General features: G+C 44.0%; 2 protein-coding genes across 7 annotated transcripts in view; one reads left to right on the forward strand and one right to left on the reverse strand.

Moving 5' to 3' along the window:
* Nucleotides 1-19263, forward strand: part of B3GALNT2 (beta-1,3-N-acetylgalactosaminyltransferase 2) — a 77890-nt gene that overhangs the window by 54706 nt on the left and 3921 nt on the right. The window contains exon 13 of one of the 3 annotated variants that reach the window (XM_016941305.4): nt 8448-8787. The exons of 1 other annotated variant lie outside the window; for it this stretch is intronic. In XM_016941305.4, coding sequence (XP_016796794.1) covers nt 8448-8739 — 292 coding nt within the window. In that variant the 3' untranslated portion in view covers nt 8740-8787. Of the gene's footprint in view, nt 1-1734; nt 2738-8447; nt 8788-19263 lie in introns of those variants that run through there. One more of the 3 variants, XM_063809707.1, reaches the window with a different exon arrangement.
* Nucleotides 949-19263, reverse strand: part of TBCE (tubulin folding cofactor E) — an 89124-nt gene continuing 70809 nt past the window's right edge. For 3 of the 4 annotated variants that reach the window (XM_063809717.1, XM_001154931.7, XM_063809713.1), the window contains 10 exons: nt 15971-16047; nt 14404-14499; nt 13795-13859; nt 13635-13699; nt 12788-12940; nt 11339-11492; nt 8064-8132; nt 7044-7103; nt 1473-1564; nt 949-1247 (listed from right to left, as the gene is read on the reverse strand). In XM_063809717.1, coding sequence (XP_063665787.1) covers nt 1155-1247; nt 1473-1564; nt 7044-7103; nt 8064-8132; nt 11339-11492; nt 12788-12940; nt 13635-13699; nt 13795-13859; nt 14404-14499; nt 15971-16047 — 924 coding nt within the window. In that variant the 3' untranslated portion in view covers nt 949-1154. Of the gene's footprint in view, nt 1248-1472; nt 1565-7043; nt 7104-8063; nt 8133-11338; nt 11493-12787; nt 12941-13634; nt 13700-13794; nt 13860-14403; nt 14500-15970; nt 16048-17152; nt 17306-19263 lie in introns of all 4 variants that reach the window. The other variant, XM_024352713.3, reaches the window with a different exon arrangement.

Consider the following 19263-nt stretch of genomic DNA (forward strand, 5'->3'; position numbering starts at 1 on the left):
TCCTGATGCATTGTGGCTAATTAGTAATTCACCATTACCTATAGTTTTTGGTTAAAACTTGGCCTAGTTCAGAAATCTGTAGTAGTAACTGAGAGTCTGAATTTCAACCTGGATTGCAGGATAGCTCTGTAGAGCTTAATTAGGATAATTATCAGACAAAAAGAACTCACAGGAATGCTGTGTGATCATGTGATCACATATTTGAGCAGTGGTCACTTATACCAAAGTTTGGGGTTTCTGGAAATAATGTCAGATTTTGTGGATCTCTGAAGTGGGCAACTTGAACTTGAAGAGGAACCAATATGATTCTCAGTTCTGAACCTTGGTTTTAAAGAAGTTCATTTATATGGTAGACTAATACCCAAATTTTCTTTCTGCCATCTAACATAAATCCTGAAGGTCACAGTTCAGTACTCATAGTTTTTAAATGCTAAAGTTGTGTGAGTATGAATAAAAGCAAATACCTCTCAGGGTTTTAGTGCCATCGGGAAGGATATTTCTAAATTGTTGACATTTTGAAAGAATTAGTTTTGCTTTCCTCCTATCATTGCCTAATGTTTACCTAATATGAGTACATTTCAATCAAAGCTGGTTATCTTCTACAGAAGAAGATATACTCAGCTTAGGTATAATTGTAGGGAAAAGCATGTGATTAATTTAAGTACTCTTAGAAATAGTGCAACTGAGAAGACAGATAATAGCATATTGTTATACATAGTAGAGGATGTCTCCCCAAGTTTAAGGGACAGTTCCCAAAATGACCAACCAAATCATTTCTAGTAACCCTTTAAAATAGTAGTTTCAATAGAGAATTCCATTAAAACTAGTCTTATGACAGATATTAACTGTGTTCAGATTTTATTAGGCTAGCTAGTTTCTATTTAAATCTTATGAAATGCAGTGATGAACTGTAAAAATAAATATGAAATAAGATCAGAAAATCATTAGTAGGTTCAAAGCCTTTATTATTGCTATTAATTATGTATAAGCCTAGAAATGGTCACTTCCCAACAAAAAATACATCCCTTGTTATACTTAGGGCAAGTTGTAAACCCCCTTTGTTTTGACAGTAGAATTGTTCCAGTGAATCATTTATTTCCGGTGAACCCCAGACACGATAAGCAGTGTGGTCTTTAAATTTTATTAGTTGGTTGTCACCATCGCACTAATAGACAATCTCCATTTTCCACAGAATAAAACTGTAATGACTTTAGGTCATTTTCCAGCTCGATTTCTCTGCCCGGCTTCTAAAATTAGAACGAAGGTGGGGAAGGATGAGATTAAGACAGATCCGATAAAGCATGCTACACATACTCTTCCCCCACCCCGTCCCCAGGCAGTAGCTTACCCTTAAAATCAAACAGACCCATGGTCTCCATTTAGAATCAAACTGTTGCTATCTAGAGACAGTTTAATGTCATAATATGAGGACTAAGCTTGACTTTGACTTTGTATTTTGCTGGGCAACTTACTTTGGGACTTTCATAGGACAACAGAAGGTCTGACACAGGAACTTTGAGAAGACGTGACAGCAATCCCTTCACCTTTTGAATTGTCATGGAGCCTATGAAAAGACAAGAAAAGTCCATTCGTTCTCTCAAATGACAGTTACCTGTAAAACTAGCTCATGTGATGAGACCACAGTATCATTGCAATGATAGCTGTATCTGTTTTTTTTTGTTTTTTTTTTTTTTGAGACTGACTGACTTACTTAAGTCTTGCTCTGTCGCCCAGGCTGGAGTGCAATGGTGTAATCTCGGCTCGCTGCAACCTCCGCTTCCCGGGTTCAAACAATTCTCCTGCCTCAGCCTCCTGAGTAGCTGGTGCCCATCACCACACCCAGCTCACTTTTGTATTTTTAGTAGAGACGGGGTTTCACCATGTTGGCCAGGCTGGTCTTGAACTCCTGACCTCGTGATCCGCCCGCCTTGGCCTCCCAAAGTGCTGGGATTACAAGCATGAGCCCAGCGCCTGGCTGTATCTGTCATTTTACCCAAGTCACTTTACCCAAGTAAGTAATTAGGGGAAAGCCTGAGTCTTGTACCACCAGTTCATTTGGGGAAAGCCTGAGTCTTGTACCACCTGTTCATTTGGGGAACTGTGGGAAACGGAGCCAACGGACCTAAGTGCCCTTTGACAGTGAGTTTCATACCATTTCAGTAGTGTATTTCTTTCTTAATCTGAATAAACCAGAATGATTGATAGATACTCTCAGCACAGAAGAATAAAGGGAGCGAGTCGTTAACGTTTTCTTTTTAAACCTTTATGATGACTTCCTTATGAATTACTGAACGAACACTGGAATGCGACTCAGGTATCCTGAGGACATCTCTCAACTCTGGCCTTAGTTCCCCCTCTGTAAAATTAGGGTGTCAACTAAATGATCTACAAGGTCCCTTCCAGCGCCGCCATTCTGTAATTACGTCATGTGCAACTGTATTAAACATACACAAGTGACTGCCAGGCATGGGAATGTAACTTCCGAGTAAATGCTTTGGTTTGTTCAGAATACACTATGAACTTCTTTCCAAAGACGGCTTGTGGTAAATAGTGGATATTTTGATTATGAGAAATAGAGTTTCCTTGAAGCTTTAGCTGGAGATACAGCAATAGTGTGGTGTTCCTACAAATATCACAGTGTATTCAAACATATTTTTCTATCAAAAATCATTTTTGTAAAAGCTGTGTGTTTTTATCCAACTTGTGATAATAAATGTTCTTTATTTTAGAATAAAAACTGGCCTTTTTGTATGTATTGAATACAGTTAATAGAATTTATAATTTTAATGAACAAAATTTGCTCTTTCATGTGTGAATATGTGATAGTCTAGTCCTTTCAAAAGATTGAGACGGACTGGCTTTCATTGTTTGAAGGCTGGTGAGAGAAGGGGTTACCTGCTGCACACCAGTGGGGAGTGACATACTCCTAACACATGCCAGAAACAAAAAGTTTGGTCATAAAACAGTTCTAATAAGAAATCTGCCTGGCCTGCTCACACCTGTAACCCCAGCACTTTGGGAGGCAGAGGGATCAGAGCCCAGGAATTTGAGACCAGCCTGGGCAACATGAGGATACCCCATCTCTACAAAAAATAAAAAATTAGCCAAGCATAGCGATGTACGCCTCTAGTCCCAGCTACTTGGGAGGATCACTTGAGCCCAGGAGGTCAAGGCTACAGTGAGCCATGATGGCGCCACTGTACTCCATCCAGCCTGGGTAACAAAGTGAGAACCTGTCTCAAAAAAAAAAACCTGCCTACTCATACCGGTTCTATAGAAGAAAGTAGCAATCTGTATGTAATAAGTAGCATTACCATTTTTAATATAGTAACATGACTGTCTTAACATTCAGAAAATATGGAAATAGCTAATTATTTCTTTTTACCTGCCTATGACCAGTGTTAAAAATTTGAGAGGTATACCTCTAGGCCTTTTTTTTTTCTGTGTTCATATAAGGATGTATAGGTTTTAAGCCAGGCACAGTGGCTCACGCCTGTAATCCCAACACTTTGGGAGGCTGAGGCGGGCGGATCATCTGAGGTCAGGAGTTTGAGACCAGCCTGGCCAACATGGAGAAACCCCGTCTCTACTAAAAATACAAAAATTAGCCAGGCATGGTGGCGGGCACCTGTTATCCCAGCTACTTGGGAAGCTGAGGCCGGGAGAGTTGCTTGAACCCGGAAGGCAGAGTTTGCAGTGAGCCGAGATCATGCCACTGCACTCTAGCCTGGGTGACAGAATGAGACTCCGTCTCAAAAAAAAAAGGATGTATAGGTTTTATAATATATTGACGTACTACATTTGTATTTCTTTATGACATGATGGTATAGCTTTTCATGCCAATTCCATGCCATGTCCTCTAGCCATACACTGCCCAGTATGGCAGCCACATGTGGTACTGAGCACCTGGAAAGCGGCGAGTATGACTGAAGAACTTAATTTATTTTATTTTAATGAATTTAAATAGCCACATGTGGTTATTGCAGCCACACTGGACAGCGCAGCTCTAGACCTGCTTCACTCTCCTCGGTGACACACGACAGTGCCTTGTGTGCTGTGTGGTTCCACCAGAGCTTATTCACCATTCCTCCACTGGCAAGTACTTAGATTCTTACTATCTTTACCATTACAAATGCTGCAAGATACAATGCTTGGTCAGAGCATATGTGTATTTTTAACTTTTTATAGTAGTTCCCACATGACTTTAAAAAAGGGTATACTGCTTTTTCATGCCAGCCAGTATTATTTTAATTTTGCTAATCTAATGGATTAAAAAAAAGATATTGCAGTTTTGTTTTGTTTTTTTTTAATTTTAGACAGGGCCTCACTCTGTCACCCAGGCCGGATTGCAGTGGCTCAATCACAGCTCACTGCAGCCTCAACTTCCCGGGCTCAAGTGATCCTCCCACCTCAGCCGCCCAAGCAGCTGGGACGACAGGCATGCACCACTACACCCAGCTAATTTTTGTATTTATTTATTTTTGTAGAGACGGGGTTTCACCATGTTGCTCAGGCTGGTCTCGAACTCCTGGGCTCAAGCAATTTGCCCACCTTGGCCTCCCAAAGTGCTAGGATTACAGGTGTGAGCCACCATGCCTGGCTATTACTTTTCTGTTTAGAAGACATTTACCTATGTTAGTGGTTAAATATTCACAGCATGTGGCATAAGAATTAGTATTAAGAACCTTTGTATGAGTGAGTGAGTGAGTGCACATTTGAGAAACAGAAAAGCAAATAAAAAAGGGGAAAAAAAGGAACCCTTGTAATCTGCTGGCTTACTGCTGAGTTTATAGAATATAGGACTCAGATTCTGGATAGTTTAAAGTAGTAATTCTTATATATAATTTCTATGGATAGTCGAATCTCTGCTAGCTCTACCCAAAGATTAATAAAAACAGCATGAATGCAGTGGGTGTTCCCAAAATGGCTAACTGAATCTCAGAAGACCTGGGATACCAGTCAGGTGTACAGTGTGGAAGTAGAGAAGGGTAAGGCGGCACTGTCACCCCCAGCCAAGGGCTGCATTCAGGCATATGCCCAGATGGCAGGCCTTGGCAGGTCTACCTCAGTGCCTTCCAGAGAAAGACTGAAAAGGAAAGCTTAACGAAACAGGTCTAATGACAATATTCTTGAGCAAATACTCTATAGTGGTAACATTCCCATGAATTGATTTGATGTATCTGCAAAGGCAAAAGGAAACACGCAAAGACATCGAAGGCCAAAAACATTCACAGAAAGTCCTGGCCCGCCAGGCATGGTGGCTCACACCTATAACCCCAGCACTTTGGGAGGTGATGACAGGAGAACTGCTTGAGCTCAGGAGTTTGAGGCCAGCCTTAGCAACATAGCGAGGCTTCATCTCTACTAAAAATCAAAAAAATTAGCGGGGTGTGGTGGTTCGTGCCTATAGTCCCAGCTACTCAGGAGGCTGAGGTAGGAGGATCACTTGAGCCCGGGATCAAGGTGATGGAGCCTGCAGTGAGCTGAGATGGCACCACTGCACTCCAGCGTGAGTGACAGCCAGACCCCATCTGAAAAAAATATATAAAAAATAAAACAGTCCTGGCCCTCTTTGACTAGTCTGTCTCCACCAGGGCCTTTACTGTCTGTCTAAGTTTGAAAACAGAATAATGAAGGGGGAAATCACTAATTCTAACCCATTATATAGCAGTAGCCAAATTACATATTACAGGAGTAGAAACTGGATTGTGAATAAATAAAAATGGAGACGTTGTGGTAAATTAACACTAAATGGATGGTTATCAATCAGAAAGGTACTTCTTTGAACACAACTAAGGCCTTCTATAAGCAATACCATGATAAGCTTGCTTTATCTAATAGAAACTAATTTAAAAATCAATGTGAATTTACTGCACTGACGGGCAAACAAAGAAACCCAGTGTACTAGAGTCATTAAGCTGATGTGTATTTCATTTATTTAAATCCTCACTGCTCTAAATTATTTATATTTTAGCATTTAGCTATGAATCAAGTTTAATCTTGAGAATTCACAGTGTCATGGCATACTCAAAAATAGACTATAATTTCATTTTTCTTTTGAGTGAAAGTTTAAGGTAAGTTATGTTGATCTAATTTATTGGCACAAGCATATTTATTTTCCAAATAAAAGTAATTCAGTTCCAGTAGCACAATTTTTTTAAGTTCTAAGGTAGCTTTCTCAAAGAAAACCATTTCAGGGTGTCCATTAAAAGAGCATCTGCGAATTGTTTTTGCAGGGACTCCTAATCAGTCAGGAGAAGTAGAATGTAAGCAGTCACAAACCTCCCATAAGAATTCAATTCACCAGGACATAGCTCCTCTCTTATGAAGGGATGAGAAGCAGACCCCAAACCCAGTGTCACAGTCTCCCTGGAAACAGCAGCAGGCTTGGGGAATGCTTCCAAAAGGCTATGCCATTCAAGCTCTCAGGTTTTTTGGTTAAAAATACAACTTAGGCCAACTGCAGTGGCTCATGCCTGTAATTCCAACACTGGGAGGCTGAGGCAGGCGGATGGCTTTGAGCTCAGGAATTCGAGACCAGCCTGGGCAACATGGCGAAAACTCATCTCTACAAAAAATACAAAAATTAGCTGGGCATTGGTGGCTCGCACGTGTAGTCCCAGCTACGTGGAGGCTGAGGCTGGAGAACTGCTTGGGCCCAGGAAGCAGAGGCTGCCGTGAGCTGAGTTGGTGCCACTGCATTCCAACCTGGGTGACAGAGTGAGGCCCTGTCTCAAAAAAAATTGTGTGTGTGTGTGTGTGTGTGTATATATATATATGTGTGTGTGTAATTATATGCAGGGGCTTCCAATTTTAACAGAACTGCTTTCAGCTGATAAAGTTAGGGGAGACCTGAACTTTTGGGGGCATGGGGGAGTGATATTAGCATGATTGATTGTATTTTAGAATATAAAAGACTAATGAAAACCTGTAAGTTCTGAGGTCCACACTTTGAGACATGAGTTAAAGGTTTTAATTTTAGCTGACTCATACCTAGGCCAATGATTCAGAGTTTAAGGAAAAGACAGGCTGGTTCTTCTTACCCGGCAGTTGTTTCTCCAGGACTTTCTGATCAAGTTGATGAGGGTATTTTATCTTCAGTGCTTTAAGAGAAACAAAGAAAAAGACTAATTGATATCTACTATTATATGGATTTAAATTATCCACACACATCAACAGATGGCCAAATGGTAGAGCTATTCAGTGCAAATTGGCAGGTCTAATCAATGTTTAAAATTCTTTCTATTAGTCCTTCCATGGATTGCTAACAACAACAGAAATAGCTGGACAACACTTTCCCTTTTCCCCACTTAGTACTTCTTTCCTGACAGCTTGGCTAGGTTTTCAAGTCATAAATTCACAAATCACAATTTGGTTCACAACTCCAATACCTCCCACATTTATAACACTATTAAATGAGTTTAAAACATAGGGGTTACAAAAATGTATAAGAATTTAAACATGTTTTAAAGAATTCATTTCTTTGACAGGGCGCGGTAGCTCATGCCGCTAATCCTAGCACTTTGGGAGGCCGAGGCGGGTGGATCTCCTGAGGTCAGGAGTTTGAGACCAGCCTGGCCAACATGGTGAAACCCCATCTCTACTAAAAATACAAAATTAACTGGGTGTGGTGGCACATGCCTGTAATCCCAGCTACTCGGGAGGCTAAGGCACGAAAATCGCTTGAACCCGGGAGGCGGAGGTTGCGGTGAGCCAAGATCGTGCCACTGCACTCCAGTCTGGGCAACAAGAGCAAAACTCCATCTCAATTAAAAAAAATTAGCCGGGCATGGTTGTGTATGCCTGTAGTCCCAGCTACTCCAGAGGCTGAGGCAGGAGAATCGCTTAGAACCTGGGAGGCGGAGGTTGCAATGAGCTGAGATCATGCCACTGCACTCCAGCCTGGGGGACAGAGGGAGACTCTGTCTCAAAAAAAAAAAAAATTTCATTTAAAACTCAAGGCATTTACTTAGGTACTTAAGAGGTACACACTTAAGAGAAACACACGTTTCAGCACCTAAGCACTCAAATACAAATAAACTATTTGAATCTGAGATTCTTACTTAGTAGCTGGTTTTTCAGCATAAGTGGTTGCTGTGTTTTGAGTTCCCAATCTTCAGGTGCACCATATTCTGTTTAAGAAAGCAAAAGAGATGAATGATAAACCAAAGGCCACTATAAGTAAAAACAAAACAAACAAACAAACAAAGGATAGGTAAGTGTCCAGAGAGCCTGTGCATTTCCCAGGACACATGGAGCTGCCTTTATTCAGTGTGATTTTTAGGAGTGATGGACAACGACCACTTCCAAGGGCAGAATCTTCTATCTACCCAGAGCTGCAGACTCTGTAGCTTATCTAGCTCATTGTTAATGACCAGTGAAACTCAACAAAAGACAACAAATGAAAAGCAACATGTTTACATGTGTATTACATCATTGTTCCTTAGGTGTCCTGACTCAAAACTAGCAAGAGAAGACTGCCTTCAAATACTTCAAATGTTTTCCCCGAGTGTCACCTTTGGTAACAGTTCTCTTTCTGCGCTGACAGAAACCTGGTGCCACCTGAGACACAATCCACAGGACACTTCCCACGTTTCAACCAGACCGTGCAGTGCCAGGCTGGGTGCTCAGTACCATACTGCAAACCAGTTCCTAGGCCTGGACCACAGCCTCCACAGGAGAGGAGGAAAGCAGTACTTTTTTCCTGCTGTAGGCCAAACAGTGACAACATTTCTCTAAATCCCCCCATCTATCTGTGCTTTTGTCTTCTAGCATTCTTAGCAGTGAAATACTCAACAATACCTGCCCGGCTGCTTCACAATCTTCCCTTGCCCACCCCCGAGTGATTTAGAATTCACCGAGCGTGGCCAGGAAATTGGGCCGGCTAATGGAGTCATTTGAAAGTGATTCCTCTAGGCTGCTTTTCTTCCTTAAAGATACTGTTCAAGCCTGAAGCGTTTATGCAGTGAGCTTCTTGCATTAAGAAATATAAAAAAGGAAATAACATAAAAGCGAAATGTGGAGTAATAATGTCATCAAAACAAAATGGAAAGTACATCAGGGACAAAGACTCATGAATTCTTAGCTTCAAAGCCTGAAGAACCAGGCTGGAGGATTTAAGGAACCACCGTGCATGCCAAGTGCCAGCCTTGGTAGCGAGCCCTCGGGACGAGAGCTTACTGCAGAACTACACTCATACGAACTTTCCTATTCACTAGAATTACCTGGGGGGCTTTAAAAAATACAGATGCCGGCTGGGCGCGGTGGCTCTCGCCTGTAATCCCAGCACTTTGGGAGGCTGAGGCGGGTGAATCACCTGAGTTCAGGAGTTTGAGACCAGCCTGGCCAACCTGGTGAAACCCCATCTCTACTAAAAATACAAAAAATTAGCCGGGCATGGTGGCAGATGCCTGTAAACCCAGCTTCTCAGGAGGCTGAAGCAGGAGAATCACTTGAACCCAGCAGGTAGAGGTTGCAGTGAGCCGAGATCGCGCCATTGGACTCCAGTCTGGGCAACAAGAGCGAAATTCCATCTCAAAAAAAATAATAATAATACAGATGCCTCGGAGATAAACTGGAGTGCTTCCTACCCTTCCTACAGTGGAGCATGGTGCGCCACCTGAAACCTGGTGGACATGTTCAAGAGAAGAACCTACATTTAAGAAGTGCTTTCCCTGGCCGCGCGGTGGCTCACGCCTATAATCCCAGCACTCTGGGAGACCGAGGCGGGCGGATCACAAGGTCAGGAGATCGAGACCATCCTGGCTAACACGGTGAAACCCCGTCCCTACTAAAAATACAAAAAATTAGCCGGGCGTGGTGGTGGGCGCCTGTAGTCCCAGCTACTAGGGAGGCTGAGGCAGGAGAATGGCGTGAACCCAGGAGGCGGAGCTTGCAGTGAGCGGAGATCGCCGCACTGCACTCCAGCCTGGGCGACAGAGCGAGATTCCGTCTCACAAAAAAAAAAAAAGAAGTGATTTCCCAGCCAGGCGCAGTGGCTGACGCCTGTAATCCCAACACTTTGGGAGGCTGAGGCAGGCAGATCACAAAGTCAGGAGTTCGAAGCCAGCCTGGCTAGTATGATGAAACCCCGTCTCTACTAAAAATACAAAAAAAATTAGCCAGGCATAGTAGCGCATGCCTGTAATCCCAGCTTCTCAGGAGGCTGAGGCAGGATAATTGCTTGAACCGGGGAGGCGGAGGTTGCAGTGAGCCAAGATTGCACCACTGCACTCCAGCCTGGGCAACAGAGCGAAACTCCGTCTCAAAAAATAAATATACAAAAATTAGCCAGGCATGGTGGTGTGCGCCTGTAGTCCCAGCTACTCTGGAAGCTGAGGGAGGAGAAATCACTTGAACCCAGGAGGTGGAGGTTGCAATGAGCTGAGATTGTGCCACTGCACTCCAGCCTGGGTGACAGAGCAAGACTCTGTCTCAAAAGAAAAAAAAAGAAAAAGAAAAAGAAGTGCTTTCCTGCCACGCACGGTGGCTCACACCTATAATCTCAGCACTTTGACAGGCCGAGGCGGGTGGATCACTTGAGGTCAGGGGTTCAAGACCAGCCTGGCCAATATGGTGAAACCCCATCTCTACTAAAAATACAAAAATTAGCTGGGCGTGGTGGCGGGCACCTCTAATCCCAGCTACTCAGGAGGCTAAGGCAGGAGAATAAATTGAACCCGGGAGGCAGAGGTTACAGTGAGCTGAGATCACTCCAGCCTGGGCCTGGGCAACAGAGCAAGACTCTATCTCTCTTTTTTTGTTTTGAGACGGAGTCTCATTCTGTCGCCCAGGCTGGAGTACAGTGGTGTGATCTCGGCTCACTGCAAGCTCCGCCCCCCGGGTTCACACCATTCTCCTGCCTCAGCCTCCTGAGTAGCTGGGACTACAGGTGCCCGCCACCATGCCTGGCTCATTTTTTTTTTTGTATTTTTAGTAGGGACGGGGTTTCACCGTGTTAGCCAGGATGGTCTCGATCTCCTGACCTCGTGATCCACCCGCCTCGGCCTCCCAAAATGCTGGGATTACAGCATGAGCCACCGCGCCCGGCCGACTCCATCTCTTAAAAATAAAAGAATTGCTTTTCCTTCCCCAAATGCAAACCTCTCCATTTCAAGAACATAAACAGTCTCCCAGCTTCCTCCTGCTGAAAGATACTGCTCTTGCCCTGCTGCCCTCGCCCCAGGAAAGTGCCTATAGTCCATTCAGATGAATACAAGAAGCCCAGGAAAGGAAGAAGGGCAAAAGCAACACTGAGAATCTCTTTTGATACCCAAGAAAAAACTTTGTTCCAGCTGGAAATCCACCACCTGAAGGCCACCAGTGTATACGCACGTACTCAGGCAGAGGAACTGGTATCTGGGATGGGCTGTGAGGAATTCTTCGCTGAGTCTGTTTTTTTCCGGATCCTTATGTCCACCAGCCTGTTTCCACTCATTTCCAAAAGCTTTTCGGTAGTCAAGCTCAGCTCTCCGCCTCTCCTCGGGGAGAATCTATGTTCATGTGACATAAAAATAAGCCTATTACAAAGCTTTTTTCTAACATGTCCTTTGCATTTTGCACCTTGTCCTTCCTCCATAGCACATGCAGAAAATAATCAAATTGAGAGGGACAAGATATAGTTTTCACCCTTCTTTTTAACATTGACAGAACTCAGGGGTTTATTAGAAAAGAAAAAAGAATTTCAGTTTTACACTTTTTTTTTTTTTAATTTGAGATGGAGTCTCGCTGTGTCGCCCAGGCTAGAGTGCAGTGGCATGATCTCAGCTCACTGCAACCTCCACCTCCCAGATTCAGGTGATTCTCCTGCCTCAGCCTCTGGAATAGCTGGGATTACAAGTGCATGCCACAATACCTGGCTAATTTTTTTGTGTTTTTAGTAGAGACGGGGTTTCACCGTGTTAGCCAGGATGGTCTCGATCTCCTGACCTCATGATCTGCCAACCTCGGCCTCCCAAAGTGCTGGGATTACAGGTGTCAGCCACTGTGCCTGGCCTACACTTTTAATTCATGCGAGTACTTGCGCATAGGCCAGTTTCAGGACTACACCAGGTACCCTGGGTCGCCTCCCCCAGGTCTGCCTGGAGGCGCCTGCTCTGGTGGAGCTGACTGACTCCCAGTGAATGCACCAAAGTGCTGGCAAGGACAAGGCATGGACTTCCCACTTTTATGGGGAAGAGTGGCTGAGAAGGGGAGGAGAAAGCAGCTCTGTGGTCTGTGTTCTTTCTGCCTACATTCCCTGAAAACATGGAGACGGTGCCTGGTGTGCCTCAAATGATACTGCACTGATCTAAGTGGAGGACTCTCTCCTGAGGAGCTGGAAAAGAACCACCATTATGAAACTGCACAAGGCTGATCTTTACCATTCCGAGGAAAGCGACATCTCACCCCCTTTACGATATTCAAAAATAATTTTTTTACTTTTTTTTTTTTTTTTTAATTAAGACAGGGTCTCACTCCATTGCCCAGGCTGGAGTGCAGTGGCATGTTCATGGCTCACTGCAGCCTTGGCCTCCCGGGCTCAGGTGATTCTCCCACTTCAGCCTCCTGAGTAGCTGGGACTATAGCACTTACAGGCGCGTGCCACCATGCAGCTAATTTTTGTATTTTTTGTAGAGATGGGGTTTCACCAGATTGCCCAGGCTGGTCTCGAACTCCTGGACTCCAGCGATCAGCCTGCCCCCCAGCCTCCCAAAGTGCTGGGATTACAGGTGTGAGCCACGGCGCCTGGCCTAAAATCATTTATTTTCTAGTCTAAAAAATAGCTAGTCATGACGCCAGTGCTCACCTCACATTTGTTCAGCGTCTTCAGCCGGCCAATGCTGGCGATAATGAGCAGACGCGCCGTCTCTGCTTCTTTGTCCTCTTTGGTCAGGGGGTTTCTTAGGCAGGACAAAGCCCGTAGACTTGGTAACTTCTCTAGCTCATTGAAAAACGACCACTGAAACACAGCAAAAGGAAATAAATGAAAAGCAGTATGTTTCATGCTACTTTTGCAGAAGTTTGAACCAGCAACAGGAAAGCATGTCCCTAGTTCTAATCTGAGGCAGGGAATTTCATCATGCACTAAGCAATCCCCTCTAGAAAGACCACATACTTTTACTCTTTTTTTTTTTTTGAGATGGAGTTTCGCTCGTTTCCCAGGCTGGAGAGCAACGGTGCGATCTCGGCTCATCACAACCTCCGCCTCCTGAGTTCAGGCGATTCTCCTGCCTCAGTCTCCCGAGTAGCTGGGATCATAGGCATGCACCACCACGCCCAGTTAATTTTGTATTTTTTTTTTTTAGTAGAGATGGGGTTTCACCATGTTGGTCAGGCTGGTCTCGAACTCCCGACCTCAGGTGATCCGCCCGCCTTGGCCTCCCAAAGTGCTGGGATTACAGGCTTGAGCCACCACACCCAGCCCCTTTTACTCTATTAATGTGCCGTTTAAGTGTGAAGTCCACTTAAGTGTGAAGTGAACTAATTTCTTTCTTAATATTTTTGGCTTCTTATGAGGAGTTTCACGCTGAGGAGGCATTTCTCTTTCGAATTAAATTTTTTTTTTACTTTTTTGGTAGAAGGAACCTCCAAACTCTGCCATGAGAGTGGAAAGAGGCAACAGTGTGCTGGGCATACTCCGAAGCAGCTCTTACTTGTGATATCTGATTGTCGTTTACTACCAGGTACTTCAAGGATGGGAACATGGATGTTTTGCACCCTATAAAAAGAAGAATGAAGTTACACAATAGAAGTGAAAGTAGCTGAAGTATAGTGTGGGGGCGGGCAGTGGGGAACTTTACTAATCTTACATACCAATTCCAGCATCCGGAAAATGTAGAGAAGAAATTCCAGTGTCAGAGAGGATTAATTGTTCTAACCTGAAATTCAAAATGTAAAATTTGATTACGCAGAACAATCTAAAATGCTATGGGATATCAACCAGACTCAGTTTGTAAATATTTTCCCTACATCCTGGGTTTTTAATCCCATGTAAAATACTTAGAAACCATCAAGTCCAACTTAGGACACGCAAAGTGAACTCTTTATCCCGTATTCTAATGACTCCATAGTCACCTAATGGTTCTTGAGTACCTACTGCTATGTCAGGTGCTAAATGCATCTCAGAGGAAAGAGACCCGGTCTACTGCCCGGAGTTTAATGAATGAAGACTTTTGGCATTATCACCAGGGTCAAATTATTCATTCTTCAAATTATCTGGTACAGACATAGTCCACATTATACAGGTTCACAAGTAAATTTTCTAAATGAATTCAAATGAAAATTTCCCAAAGGGAATTACTCAATTTAGAAATTCCGTCATTGTTACCATGTTTCTATTGAGAAAGCATACATAGCATATGAAAACTGCTTCACTAAGAATTGACTGAACACTATTGTATCAGGCATTTAGGGGCAAATTACCTGGGCAGGTGGGCTATCAGATACAGCTGATTTTCATCAATTAATTGATTAGAGGAAAGGTCTAATAACTTGACTGTCTGGAGAACATCTGTTGGCCTGTAGGGAAAATAAAATTTTTTCACCGTGAATTTATCTCTTAATTGTTTTCAAAGATACAGCCTTAAAATCCCTGCATTTGGCGCGATGGAGGGCTGGGGATAAGAAGCAAGTAAATATGACTGTAAAGGGGCAACCTGAGGGGTCCCTGTGGTGATGCACATATTCCTGCCGGTATCAGTGTCACACCTAGGCTGTGATCCTATATCATAGTTTTGCAACTTGTTACCAATGGGGGAACCTGGGTCATGGGTACAAGTAATCTCTGTGTATCATTTCTTATAAAACTTCATGTGAATATATGATTATCTCAAAATACAAAGATTTAATTTAAAAAACCTGCAGGCCAGGCACGGTGGCTCACACCTGTAATGCCAGCACTTTGGGAGGCCGAGGCGGGCGGATCATCTGAGGTCAGGAGTTCAAGACCAGCCGGGCCAACATGGTGAAACCCCGTCTCTACTAAAAATACAAAAATTAGCCAGGCATGGTGGCACGTGCCTGTAGTCTCAGCTACATGGGAGGCTGAGGCAGGAGAATCACCTGAACCAGGGAGGTGGAGGTTGCAGTGAGCTGAGATGGTGCCATTGCACTCTAGCCTGGGTGACAAGAATGAAACTCTATCTCAAAAAAAAAAAAAAAAAACCTGCATTTGCCTACATAATGAAACCCTTCTGTAAACGAAAATCTTTAAGATTCTGAATCCTTTAATTCAGAATCTGTTGTAAATTTTCCCACAGTTAGGTTAATTTTACATAGTAATTTAATATTATTAATTTAAAAAGGAGATGAGGCAACAATATATTTCAGAGAACAAAGTTTTACATGTACTTTGGTACAATGACCTTAAACAGATGATGCTAATGAAAAATACATTATTTAATCCTTATAGCATATCCTACAGAACTTCCATTTAGAAACAGCAAGTTGGCCAGGCACAGTGGCTCACAAGGTCAGGAGTTCGAGACCAGCCTGGCCAAGATGATGAAACCCCGTAAAAGATGGTGAAACCCCGTCTCTACTAAAAATAAAGAAAATTAGCCGGGCATGGTGGCAGGCACCTATAATCCCAGCTACTCGGGAGGCTAAGGCAGAAGAATCGCTTGAACTCAGGAGGTGGAGGTTACAGTGAGCCAAGATCGCCACTGCACTCCAGCCTGGGCAACAGAGTGAGACTCTTGTCTCAAAAAAAAAAAAAAAGAAAAAAGAAAAAAAAAGAAACAGCAAGTTAATACACTGATGCAAAACTAATATAACTCATGTCTTCACAAATATTTAATTCTGATGAGTTTCCTTTGATTAGAACCAATTAGTGAAATTCTAATTTGTGAAGGCAATGAATAATAAGCATTTTTCCTAATTCTTGTTTGCAAATCCTTCTAAAAATTAAGGTTAGATATCATTGAGACCATTTATTTACTCAGAATGATGATTAAATGGGGATAGATGCATTTAAGTAAGTGCTAGTTACCTTTCGGAAATGAAAATGTTGTTAGACTCAAGGTAGAGTTCCTCCAGGCCTGGGCACCCCGCGACACACCGCAGCACCTGGAAGAGAAACTCGGTTCAGGCTCAGGCGGCCTCTGCTGGCTGTTTCTTCCCGGGTGTTCATAGGAACCACTGCAAGAATTCAGCTCAGTTACTGTTTCAGCAAACAAGTGCCTCACGGACAGTTCATAAGACTATGTTTCAGGCCTGGAATGGTGGTGGGGGGTGATAAATAAAATGTTAAGGGGGTGCATTTTAATGCTGTGGGAGCACACACTGTGGGCACTTTGAGGCCTTGGAGGTACGTGTCAATGCATGGTTTAGGTAAAGCAGCTACGAGGTGGAACAGGAGATACTAACTGCACATATTATTATTTGATAGAATTTGCTTAACCAAAATAAGTAAATTGATGTTATACACCTTTCCTCAATTCTAAATGCCAATCTGGGTTTGTAAAGATATGCTAATTTTTCATATCCTTTCATAAATTTCTCAACAATTATTTCTTCTTTCATTTTTTTTTTAATTATACATTTTTTAAAGTTTTCATTATATATTTATGACAAATATTCTACATCCATGATTCTCTCCAGTCAAAAGTTCTTTGAGATCGGGCACAGTGGTTCATGCCTGTAATCCCAGCACTTTGGGAGGCCAAGGCAGGTGGATCACTTGAGGTCAGGAGTTGGAGACCAGCCTGGCCAACATGATGAAACCCATTACCACTAAAAATACAAAAATGGCCGGGTATGGTGGCACACGCCTGTAATCCCAGCACTTTGGGAGGCTGAGGCAGGCAGACTGCTTGAGGTCGGGAGTTTGAGAACAGCCTGGCCAACATGGTGAAAACCCATCTCTACTAAAAATACAAAAAATTAGCCGGGCGTGGTAGTGCACGTCTGTAATCCCAGCTACTTGGGAGGCTGAGGCAGGAGAATCGTTTTGGCCCAAGAGGCAGAGGTTGCAGTGAGCCAATATCACACCACTGCACTCCAGCCTAGGCAACAGAGCAAGACTCCATCTCAAAAACCAAATAGTTGAGATGACGCCTTTGGCCATGGCCAATTAGAGAATGGAATCATCTGACTCACCCATCCTGCAAACAGTCCTGCAGATAGCACAGGTTTTAAACTGGCTGTTAAACCTGCCTGTGACCTCACTGGCCTTGGCCACGTTCATCCGCATGGATGTGTGGTCCTTGGCACTGATGATGCAGTTGCTGGTGGAGCATTTCTGCAGCACGCACAGATCCACGAACTTGCTGGCGTCTTTCTGCATGTCGAGACTGTGCCTGCTGCCACCACACTGCGCATGAGCCTAATTTTTTTTTTTTACAAAAAAAAAAAAATTTTACAAAAAATTATATATTATATAATTATGTATAATAATATATAATATATATATATATATAGCATCTACAGGATCTCTCTATGTTGCCCAGGTGGGTCTTGAACTCCTGGCCTCAAGCGATTCTCCTGCCTGGGCCTCTCAAAGTGCTGGCTGGAATTATAGGCGAGAGCCACCATGACCAGCCTCACCAACTATTTCTAAATTTTCTCACTGGAACTTTACTGCCATCTCCACCACTTGAATTTCTGTGTGCCCTTCCTAGTTTATTTGGAGGGTGAGATGCGTCTTGCTCTGTCACACAGGCTGGAGTGCAAAGGTGCAATCCTAGCTCACTGCAGCCTCAAACTCCTGGGCTCAAGTGATCCTCCCACCTCAGCCTCCCAAAGCGCTGGGATTGCAGGTGTGAGCTCCAGTGCCAGTGCCTGGCCCCTTCTTGTCTTCCAGCTACATCTACACCTTGAGAGGGAGTAAGCGCCTCACAGAGAAGGGGCCCTAGGAAAGAGGCTCCATGGCCGCGGGCATATTAAGAGCACAAGGGGCCCACCTGTCTCTCACTGAGCGGCCTCTGTGGCACTTCCTGGGTGAACATGGCTGGGAATATATTTCTACACCCTTGGTTTGAAAGTGGAATGCCCAAGCTGGGCATAGTGGCTCACACCTGTAATCCCGGCATTTTGGGAGGCTGAGGCAGGCAGATCATTTGAGGTCAGGAGTTCAAGACCATCCTGGCCAACATGGTGAAACCCCGTCCCTACTAAAAATACAAAAATAAGCTGGGCATGGTGGCAAGCACCTGTAATTCCAACTACTTGGGAGGCTGAGGCTGGAGTATTGCTTGAACCCAGGAGACGGAGGTTGCAGTGAGCCGAGATCATGCCACTGCACTCCAACTTGGGCAACAGAGCGAGACTCTGTCTCAAGAAAAATAAATAAATAAAAATGAAAGTGGGCTGGGCACGGTGGCTCACGCCTGTAATCCCAGGACTTTGGGAGGCCAAGGCGGGTGGATCACCTGAGGTCAGGAGTTCGAGACCAGCCTGACCAACATGGAGAAACTCTGTCTCTACTAAAGATACAAAATTAGCTGGGCACGGTGGCACATGCCTGTAATCCCAGCTACCTGAGAGGCTGAGGCGGGAGAATCACTTGAACCTGGGAGGCAGAGGTTGCAGTGAGCCGAGATTATGCCACTGCACTCCAGCTTGGGCAACAGAGCGAGACTCTGTCTCAAGAAAAATAAATAAATAAAAATCAAAGTGGGCTGGGCACAGTGACTTACACCTGTAATCCCAGCACTTTGGGAGGCCGAGGCGGGCAAATCACCTGAGGTCAGGAGTTCGAGACCAGCCTGACCAACATGGAGAAACCGTGTCTCTACTAAAAATGCAAAATTAGCTGGGCGTGGTGGCACATGCCTGTAATCCCAGCTACTTGGGAGGCTGAGGTGGGAGAATCGCTTGAACCTGGGAGGCAAAGGTTGCAGTGAGCCAAGGTTGCACCATTGCACTCCAGCCTGGGTAACAAGAGTAAAACTCCGTCTCAAAAAAAAAAAAAAGAAAGTGGAATGCTCTGGGTGTGTGAAGTCAGTACACCTCAGACAGGAAATAGTACTGCCAGATATGAGTCCCAAATACTGCTGTGCCAAGGACCCACAAGTCTACTTTTGAGCCCGGCTGTATAAAATGAACAGTGGATTCCAAGAGCCGAACTTCTAACAAGAAAAGTATGTGAGAACCTTTCTGCTGCTTGGCTTCTGTTCTAAAAAAAACTTACAGGAAAACTCAGGAAGCCAGTCAATAGCCAACACTATGGCTTTTCGAAGCTCAGCACATACTTGTTCATACCATAACGGAGCGCCACTGTTTATAAAGGCACCAGAACAAGTCAAAATGAGCTGAGATAGGACATGGATTTCCAGATGCAAA

The sequence above is a fragment of the Pan troglodytes genome, chromosome 1 (assembly GCF_028858775.2).
Source record: "Pan troglodytes isolate AG18354 chromosome 1, NHGRI_mPanTro3-v2.0_pri, whole genome shotgun sequence".
Lineage (NCBI taxonomy): Eukaryota > Metazoa > Chordata > Mammalia > Primates > Hominidae > Pan > Pan troglodytes.